Source organism: Sinocyclocheilus anshuiensis, unplaced genomic scaffold, assembly GCF_001515605.1.
Source record: "Sinocyclocheilus anshuiensis isolate Anshui unplaced genomic scaffold, SAMN03320099.WGS_v1.1 scaffold465, whole genome shotgun sequence".
NCBI classification, from domain to species: domain Eukaryota; kingdom Metazoa; phylum Chordata; class Actinopteri; order Cypriniformes; family Cyprinidae; genus Sinocyclocheilus; species Sinocyclocheilus anshuiensis.
This window is the reverse complement of record NW_015539898.1, coordinates 1739131-1749286: the sequence shown is the minus strand read 5'-3', so window position 1 is coordinate 1749286 and position 10156 is coordinate 1739131. Positions and strand designations below refer to the sequence as shown.

The 10156-nt window shown below is 36.0% G+C and overlaps 1 protein-coding gene across 1 annotated transcript; it reads left to right on the top strand.

Annotated features, from left to right (window-relative positions):
- The first annotated feature begins 1059 nt into the window (after nucleotides 1-1059).
- setmar (SET domain and mariner transposase fusion gene) lies at nucleotides 1060-2428 on the top strand. Its single transcript, XM_016482802.1, has 2 exons — nucleotides 1060-1317; nucleotides 1551-2428. Exons 1-2 carry the CDS (start codon nucleotides 1216-1218, stop codon nucleotides 2343-2345), a joined length of 897 nt encoding a protein of 298 aa, XP_016338288.1. The 5' UTR covers nucleotides 1060-1215; the 3' UTR covers nucleotides 2346-2428.
- Nucleotides 2429-10156: the final 7728 nt, after the last annotated feature.

Below are 10156 nucleotides of genomic sequence, written 5' to 3'. Positions count from 1 at the left end.
ATTCATTACTTCAGAGTTATGTGCCCTCTAGAAGCTTGCGTTCTGCAAGTGAACGGCATATTATTGTGCCATCTCAAAGAGGCACAAAATGACTTTTTACAGACTTTTTCATTAACTGTCTTTAGCCATTTTCAAGAAACGACTAAAAACACATCTGTTCCACCTTTATTTGACCCTCTAAGTCTAGCACTTTCTATTCTATTTTAATTCTACTTTATCTACATTTATCTTTTTATTATTTAAAAAAAAAATTTAATATATTTTTCTATGCTATTTTTTCTATTCTATCTACTTGTTTTTCTTTGTGTGTGTGTGTGTGTGTGTGTGTGTGTGTATAATATATATATTGTACACCTTGCTACATGTACTGCGTTAGGCTAACCGAGACTTGTCATTTGCACTTATATATTGTTGCTCTTTTGTTAGTTTTGACTTCTTTTTATTGTCCTCATTTGTAAGTCGCTTTGGATAAAAGCGTGTGCTAAAGACTAAATGACTAAATATAGAGAACATAGAATTATAGGAAATTGACTAATGGACTAATGATATACGTTTAGCCAATGGAAATGGCATAATGGGCCTATCTCAAGTTGTTTTAGTTGGTTATGTTTTTTATTGCCTTGACTTTGAACGATTTTACAAAACTGAAACTCGTTTTCATACATAAATGAATTCATATATTTTCTTACAAAAAGTCATGTAATTTTGCGAACATTTCTGTATAAAGTAACCTATAACAAATATTAAAAAAATAAAAAATCGGTTTTAATCCTACATATACCAACAGTTGCTGAAAGCAGAATAAAGCTTTTTTTTTTAAGTATGGGTTACAACTATATTCAGTAGCATCTCACTTTATTATAACAACATAAATCTATCTGTCAGACTTAGCATTCTAGCTTGCGTTTGTGCTTATACATCAAATTTTTCACATTAAAACACCACAATTTTTCATAAAACATCTGCATGTCAAATAACGTCATGATTTACATAACCAATAGCATCCTATAAATGTCTTCAAGGAAGATAATATGCGTTCTTCAGTCTCTAAAAGGTGAACAGAACGCCGGACTTTTATTTTGCTTCAACGTCGAGTGTTTATACTTTCCGCTTCCGTTTGCGTTTAGTACATGGATGCATCGATATTCTAAACAAGCCACAAGTTAATAATGTTCTCTTTCACATCTGAATCAGACGGAAATTTACAAAGAAGACATGATGATACGATCATACAGCCAGGATCTGAGTGGCGGACTCGAGAATGTTCCTGTTTTGATTGCGAACAGTGTTCCCAAAGAGACTTTTTCCAACTTTCAGGTAATTACATAATATTTCACGCGCCTTACATTAAAGTATTTATATATATGTTGGCATTTTCATCATTTTGCAGTCTAATAGTGTTTTCAAACAGCACTTAAGTTTATTTTAATGACGATATTGATATTTACATGGCATAAATACCCTCACCACCACTAGATGGCAGCACTTTCATATACTTTCCCATTGATTTCCAGTTTACAGTATGTCTTAATCTGACTCAAATCCTTTAGTATGTGCTAGAAAGTGTACAAGGACCAGGCTGTGACATTGATCCTAGTGCGGTGACCCTCCCTGGTTGCTCATGTCGTGTCCAGTCCTGCCTGCCCGACAGCTGCCCCTGCTTGAGGTTTGGCCAGACGTATGACAGCAAGGGACGTCTGAACCAACAGCAAGAGGACGGCGGCTTCAGCAGGCCTGTATTCGAGTGCAATGCCTTATGCGCCTGCAGCGAGTCCTGCCAGAACCGTGTCGTTCAAAAGGGGGTCGAGGTTCGTCTGGGTGTTTTCAGCACCAAGGACAGGGGTTTGGGGGTGGAGGCTCTCGAGCGCCTCCCTTGTGGCCGTTTCGTATGCGAGTACGCCGGGGAAATAATCGGGTCTCATGAGGCCCGCCGCCGCCAGCTCTCACAGACTCCCCTAGATATGAACTACATCATTGCTTTGCAGGAGCACAGCGGAGGGGACAGGGTCACCCAGACGTTCGTGGACCCCGTGACCATAGGCAATGTGGGAAGGTTCATCAACCACTCCTGCAAGCCTAACCTGGTCATGGTGCCCATCCGAGTGCACTCACTGCTGCCCAGACTCGCTCTGTTCGCAAATCGTGATATAGAACGGTATGAAGAACTGACTTTTGACTATGCAGGTGGGCAAAACAGCAACACAGACACACGGAAATGGGATAAAGCACCAACTGGGACACTCACAGGGGCTGATGTTGATAAAATACCACTGAGAAAAGTCTGTCACTGTGGGGCTTCAAACTGCACAGGATTTTTACCATTAGATATGTCAGTTCTCCATTAAATAACATTTTTTATGTGTCCTAATGAGTTGGCATTAGAAATGTTTTGTTATTGTATTATAAACCTCCTGCAGAAATACCTATTTAATATTATTACTTTTTGTGAAAGTGTTATGAAGCGTAATCAATATGCATGAGAAAAAGGCATGAAAAAAAAAAAATATATATATGTTTTTTACAGCATGTTTGGGTGTAGCAATAAATCATTTATACAATTATTTAGCAATAAATAATTTATGACAAATGCTTTGACACTTTATAATAAGGTTCAGTAAGTTTACCTTAGTTTAAGACACAGTGTATTAACTAAAAATGAAAAATATTTTTTACAGCATTTATTAATCTAGGTTCATCTTAATGATATATTTTAACATTTTAAAGATTTATAAATTAACATTTTATTTAAGATTATTACGAACAAACATGAGTATTATAATATTTATGAGCCTGATTCTGACATATGATGACCTAAACGTGCAAAATGTTTTCTCAATTTAAAGCAGTGTTCAAGAGTGTGGGGACTCAAATATTAAACCCATACTGATCAAGTACTTTTCTGAAAATCAAATATTGAAGTGGACACACCCTCTTCAGTGTGTCTGATGGTTCTAGTCATTGTGTAGTGATTGTTTTTCCTTGCACTTCGATCGGCTGAGAATGTGAGGATTGTGGCAAACTCTCTGAATCCTGTTTTTGTCTCATGAGTCATTGGGTTTGGTGAGTGAGCACATTCCCGGGTCTCTATGGTAACGGGATGTGAAGTGTTATGAAGCGTAATCAATATGCATGAGAAAAAGGCATGAAAAAAAAAAAATATATATATGTTTTTTACAGCATGTTTGGGTGTAGCAATAAATCATTTATACAATTATTTAGCAATAAATAATTTATGACAAATGCTTTGACACTTTATAATAAGGTTCAGTAAGTTTACCTTAGTTTAAGACACAGTGTATTAACTAAAAATGAAAAATATTTTTTACAGCATTTATTAATCTAGGTTCATCTTAATGATATATTTTAACATTTTAAAGATTTATAAATTAACATTTTATTTAAGATTATTACGAACAAACGAGTATGTTTATGAACATTAACCTAGATTAATAAATGCTGTAAAAAAAATAGCTGTTCATTGTTAGTTAGTAGTTATTGTTAATCAAAACTGAAACTACTAAAAATCATTTTTGGAAATTGAAATAAATCTGAGATTAAATAAAATATACATATTAGAAAAAATATTTAAAAACGGTAAATAGAAATATTTAAAAACAAACAAAAACTACTTAAAATTTAAAATGAAAACTTAAAATATAAAATTATATACTATATATTATAATGCTATAATAGAAGACAGTGAACATAAATAGGCATCTATGTAAACTGTAAGTTGTTTGTTGTTTTCTGTTTACTTATTTTTCCAAATGATCAAACATGATTGACATAATATTTGAGAATCCCGTGTAGGTTTGACAATGATGAACCTTATTTATTAGCAGACTGAGGGCACCTCAAAACTAGAGTCCAACTGCTACAGTGTTCACAAGTTGATAAATTGATCATTATTGTAAAGTGTTAAACAAACTTTATCAGTTCGTCCAAAATGTACAGCAGCAGCATCTTGTTTGTTTGTTTTGAGCAGTCTGGGTTTCTCACTGTATCCTAGTGGGTAATGAGCAATTAAAAAGGGCCAATGGGTGTTTAAAAATGGTAACAGCTTTTAGTCTCCTGTCACACACGGGTGGGAGTGACCCATTTCACTCTGACACCACCCTTAAATCTGCCCCCTCTCCTCTCCATCTGCCCCATTTCCACCCCAGCCCCACTTTCGTCTCCACCGCAATATTAATATCCACATCTGGGTTAATTAGCACCGAGACCAGAAACCAGAGCAAAGCACAAGGCATGCTGGGTAGAAGCAGATAGATTCCATCTTTATCAGTGACATTTTACACTTCAAGATTGGTTACATCGCCTTTGAATTTTGGACTGAACTTCCTATTTCTTATGGAAAACTCAAGTCAATAGACATTTTGAGTGCTCTTTTATTTTCATTTTTGAATGAATACATTGTTATTTATAATACTAAATAATTGTATTATTATCATAAATTAATATATTTTTAAAAATATAATAATTTATTATGACATTTAGGATATCATACACTGACATAGGGATGGAAATTTCATATTAATAACAGAAATAAATATTCTAGACGGCGCGTGTAGGCTGGAGTGTTTAGCAACGAATGTTGAAGAGTGAAATCAGTAATTCTCTGCTCAGTTAGAAAGTGTCAGCTGTGCCTCTTGAGGTGTATACTTAGGGTCTGACTAACAAAGGAGGGCATGTCAAGTTCTCATTGGTGTCTTTTCATGGTGAGGCACATTTTCTCCTTAGATAGAGAGAAATTGAGTGGCACTGATGGCTGCACCTTTGAGAGGGACACCGGGGAGGGAGGGGGATCAAATAACTAAAGAAAGTTTTTATTATCGTTATTATTTGGTTATTATTATTTTGGATTATGTATTTGATTATATTTTGATTATTTTCATTTATTATTATATTACATAGCATATTATAACACATTCATATTTATAATTTATAAGTAAAGATTCAGATGTGAAATAATTTAATAACATTAACAACCATTATCATTTGTCATTTGATAATTAATCAATTAACATGAAGCAATACTCCTGTTTAAAAATACAATAATTATTTTTGATAAAAAATATCTTTATTAAAGTTTAAATATTTAAATAAACAATATTTAAGAAAATGACAGAAAAATCTAATAGCCAAAGAATTAAGTTTTTATTATTATCATTATTGTTTGCTTAATATTATTTTGTATTATATGTTTTTATATATTTGTTTCATTATTATTATTATTATTGATAAGATATTAAAATAAATGTATTTATTTAAATATTTTAATAATTCAATAACATTAACAACAGTTATTATATGTCATTTGATTCATAGTAATCAATGAGCAATATTGCTAAACTTGTGATCCCAAAAAAGATGCATTTCTATTTGTTGACTGGCCTTTTTCTTCTCTGGCTTGAGATCCTCAGGAGAAAGTAGGGCAGTGTTTTATTAAACAAGTGTGTCCCTCAAGACTCGGTTCCTGTCTGCGCTGCTGGTGTTCAGTGCAGCCGAGTTTAAAACCGTGTTGCCTTATATTTTTATATAGAGCATTTCAAATATTCCCAGATAGCCCAGATAAAGATGTGACTTTTAGGCCGTTATAGTAACATCAACTGCTGTGATGTATGAGTATACACTACGTACATACATGAACATCATAGAGACATCCTGCTGGAAACTCCATGGGATTTAAAATGTAAAATATGACTATTATACTGTGTGCATCCTCCACATGGTGGACCATAAAAGAGTTTTAAAACGATTGCCTAAGTGTGACTATAAGCTCTTTATAGTTTTATTAAAAGTCATCCCTTCATTATTAACAATTTTATTCCCATCTTACTTGCATCATATGCTTGTAGAGTGACAAAATGGGTTTGATATCCTGAGGTAAGATGCATGAATGAAACACCGTAAGCCTCTAATCATCAAGTGCTCATATTTTTGTGTTAAAAGCAAACCAATCTCTGCTTTCTTTGCTTTCTCTCACCTGTTTATCATTCTCTAATTCTTCGTTTGCAGAAACACACTGAGCCTAGTTTCCTCTCATCTGTCACGCCTGTCCTCCACGCTGCCATTAGTGACAGTCAAATTGCAATAGTGGCTTAATGAAGCGGCTCGGCTTTCAAAGCTCAAACCCCCTAATCGGCCCTTATTACTCAACACAGACCGCCGGAGGTCCTGTCACCCGGAATGGAGAAAGAAAGTGATGTTAAACTCAGCTGTTTGTATTGTGTAAGAGCTCACAGCACAAGATTACAGGCCTGTTTCGATGAGGGAAATTGAGCGAATACATTAATAGTGATGAGAAAACATGCCTTTTTTTATTTCAAAAGGCTTCCACTGGATCTCTCTCTCGCTCTCTCTCTGAAGAGTCTGTCTGCGCTGCATCCTCAGATGTCATATCTCAGATGAGTACAAATGATTCATTTCCATAGTTACCACATACTAGAGCGTGCAGAATTTAGATTATGATAAGGCGATGTGCATCTCTTGGACCGTATTGTTTGTCAAGCATATGTTTATTCTTTTTTTAGCTTGTGAAGTGATAAACGGTGTATTTATTATTGGTTGCAAGTGAATATGCTTGTGTAAATTGTATGATTCTAAACAGAGTGCCACACAAAATAATGTAAGCTTATCAAAGACAAAGTGACGTGACATGTGGCCAAGTATGGTGACCCATACTTGGAATTAGTGCTCTGCATTTAACCCATCCAAAGTGCACACACACACACACAGCAGTGAACACACACACACACACCGTGAACACACACCCAGAGCAGTGGGCAGCCATTTTTTTTTGCTGCAATGCCCGGGGAGCAGTTGGGGTTTCGGTGCCTTGCTCAAGGGCACCTCAGTCGTGGTATTGAAGGTGGGAGAGAGCGCTGTACATTCACTCCCCCCACCTACAATCCCTGCCGGTACGAGACTCGAACCCGCAACCTTTGGGTTACGAGTCCGACTCTCTAACCATTAGGCCACGACTTCCCTCAATTCAGGCTTACAGAAGAATAAGTCACAAGACCCAGTTAGAGTAAAGCTTTAGCTCGTTTAATAAGACTATTTCCTTTGGGAAAACCAGAGCCATTATCACCGTATAATTGTCTTTTATATTTAGTGATGAAGAACTTTGTCCTGTAGGGTGGAACAGAACACATAATCATTTGCATCTGTCATCGATGTGGTTGTGTCATGTCATTACTGTATATGTGTTGTGATATGGTGGTGGGTTCAACACGTCTGGCTGAAATTATAATCAGATTAGAGGTGGTTCATATTACATCATAGAACACAAATTGGAAGTCTTTTTATCATTGGTTTCAGGCGGATGTGAGGCATGACATAGCCTGTCCAGAAACTAACCACATCACAATCTGCCTACTGTTGTACACATACACTACTGTTTAACAGTATGGGGTTAAGTGTAATATAATGAAAATATGTGGTCTTGACTGAGACAGATCAAGACTGATTCAAAATCAGAATCAAAACTGACCCTTCATCTCTTTGTGAATTCACAGTGCACAGTGAAATCATTGTGCACATTATCCTAAATATAAAAAGTGGTTTTGTCTACTTTTCACCATCCAATCATTTCCCAATGGAAAATAATCACACCTACATTTGTCTTGTGTCATTTGAAAGTGCATAACATTTTGGGAGTGAACTGGGTTGCGAATGCTATTTCATGTTGATTCAGACCAAGAAACCTTATAATGAGATCCAGACAAGGGCCACATTTAAGTAGTTACAAGAGGACTCTAGATTAAGACCACAACAGGCTTTGCACCATGTTTGTACAGATTTACATTGTACAATAATCTGATTTTCTCATTATTCATGTAGTGTATGAGAGGGTCAGTGTATCAGCAGGGTCGGTTTAAAAGGCGGGCTCAATATCTGTCATCCTCTGTGTGTAGCTCTTTATCAACCATGACAAACAATGGCCGTTTCCTCCTCAATGGTTGGTTAGTTTTTGTTTTTTCCTCGCAGCCAGCACTAAATTTACAGACCCCAAAAGGGTCTAGGCTGTTCCTCTGTGTTTTAGATCACTCTTTACAGACTTTTCTGTTGACACGCATAACAAAATAGATCCTCTGCAGTGAATGGGTGCCGTTAGAAAGAATGAGAGTTCTAATATCTGATTAAAAACATCACAATAATCCATAAGTAATCCACACAACTCCAGTCCATCAGTTAATGTCTTCGAAAAGCTGTGTGTTTGTAAGATAAAATCCGTCATAAGACATTTTAACTTGAAACCGTTGCTTCTGTCTTGTCTGAATCGGGAGAGAAATATTCACAGATCAATCATCGTTTACAAGCAAAAGCTATCCAAAACTGTAATAACTGTTGCTTTAAACACATCATTTATAATTTCTCCAATTCTATTTGTGGTTCTAGAATGAGATTTGTCACATCTTATAGTCTACAGTGTTTCTCCACAGATAATTGCTGTTTTTGTGGGTTAGCTGTTGCATCCATCAGCAGATCAAAAGGACGGGCCGTATGGCCACTTTCGGTTTGAGCAGCTGTAACTGCAGATATTTCCATCTCAAAGGCTCACTTGATGCTCTCTTCCACTCCACACAAATGCACACAGGTGGAGAATAAGGTGAGAGCACAACGCAAGACGCACAACTTAGTATGATAATAGTGACTTGAGCCCCATGGCCCCTCTTACTCATCTGTTCAGAATACAGCACATCATGAATGACAAGCACAAAGAGCCTCTATTGTGTCTGTCTGTGTGTTGTCGGGCATAGACATCATTCTCAGGGTGTGAGCGCACACTAGGTTGCTAGTGATCTACCTTTCTGTGAGTGATAGCTGTGCTGGGGAAGCAGGAAGGCAATTTTTGGGATGCTGCTGTGGTAGAAAATGCTGTGTAACTGGCCATAACTGTTAAAAATCAGATCATATACTATTGTTCAAAGGTTTGTGATCGTTAAGATTTTTAAATGAGTCTCTCATGCTCACCAAGGCTTCATTTATGTAATTAAAGGTACAGTAAAAGCAGCAATATTGTGACATTTTATTTCAGTTCAAAATATGTTTTCTATTTTAATAAATTTTAAAATGTAATTTATTAATATTATAAATGTCTTTGCTGTCACTTTTGATCAATTTAATGCTTCCTAATTTAAATGTTCCCCAATTGTTTTTTTTTATATATAAATGAATCGCATTTACTGCTGCTAAAAGCATTGTGCAAGAGAAAGCATTTGTATCTAAATTACAGCAGCACATAATACTTCACAAGCAAGGTGAGATTATATCTTGGTATAAATTGAATAAAAAATGTTCTGTCACAGCAGCACACAGGATTGTGGGATATTACAGACATTGATGGATACATCTATGCTGCCTTTAAAAATAGACCATATGAAGGCATCTTTGTGACATGATGTGATACCCTGATGTGCTCTATATAGAAAAAGCAGCATTTTTCAGGTATTAGATACAGCCTTGTGGTCTAATGAGTATTGATACTAACAAGTATTGATAACTGTAACAACTCAACCTCTTTAATGGACACATCAGTATTAATATGACCCATTCAAAATATTTCAGTACAGTTAAAACCCACTGCAATGATCATCTCATCTAGCAACCTGTTTATAAAGTGCATTCACATGTGAGTTTGGTGTATTTCATAAACAACCCAGAGCATATTTAAAAAAAAAAGTTCTGTCTATCAAGGGCACACTGATAAAAGGCAGTGCCAAAGCACCTCAAAAATGTGTTCCAGTTCGACTGATGAACACGTGGAATGTTTTAGTAGGCCAAATGCAAAAACAGAAAAAAAGTAGATCACCAACTTGATTTGTGGGTCAGACTTTTAAAATGTGCATATGAAAACCAGAATTGAAGGACAGAAGTAGAATCACATGGAAGTAGTCCATCGCGCCACCAGTTTAACCTGATGCAAACCTGTTCTATCTATCTATCTATCTATCTATCTATCTGTCTATCTGTCTGTCTGTCTCTCTCTCTGTGTCTGTTTATTGGTTGTGGAATTGAAGGACAGAAGTAGAATCACATGGAAGTAGTCCATCGCGCCACCAGTTTAACCTGATGCAAACCTGTTCTATCTATCTATCTATCTATCTATCTATCTATCTATCTATCTGTCTGTCTGTCTGTCTGTCTGTCT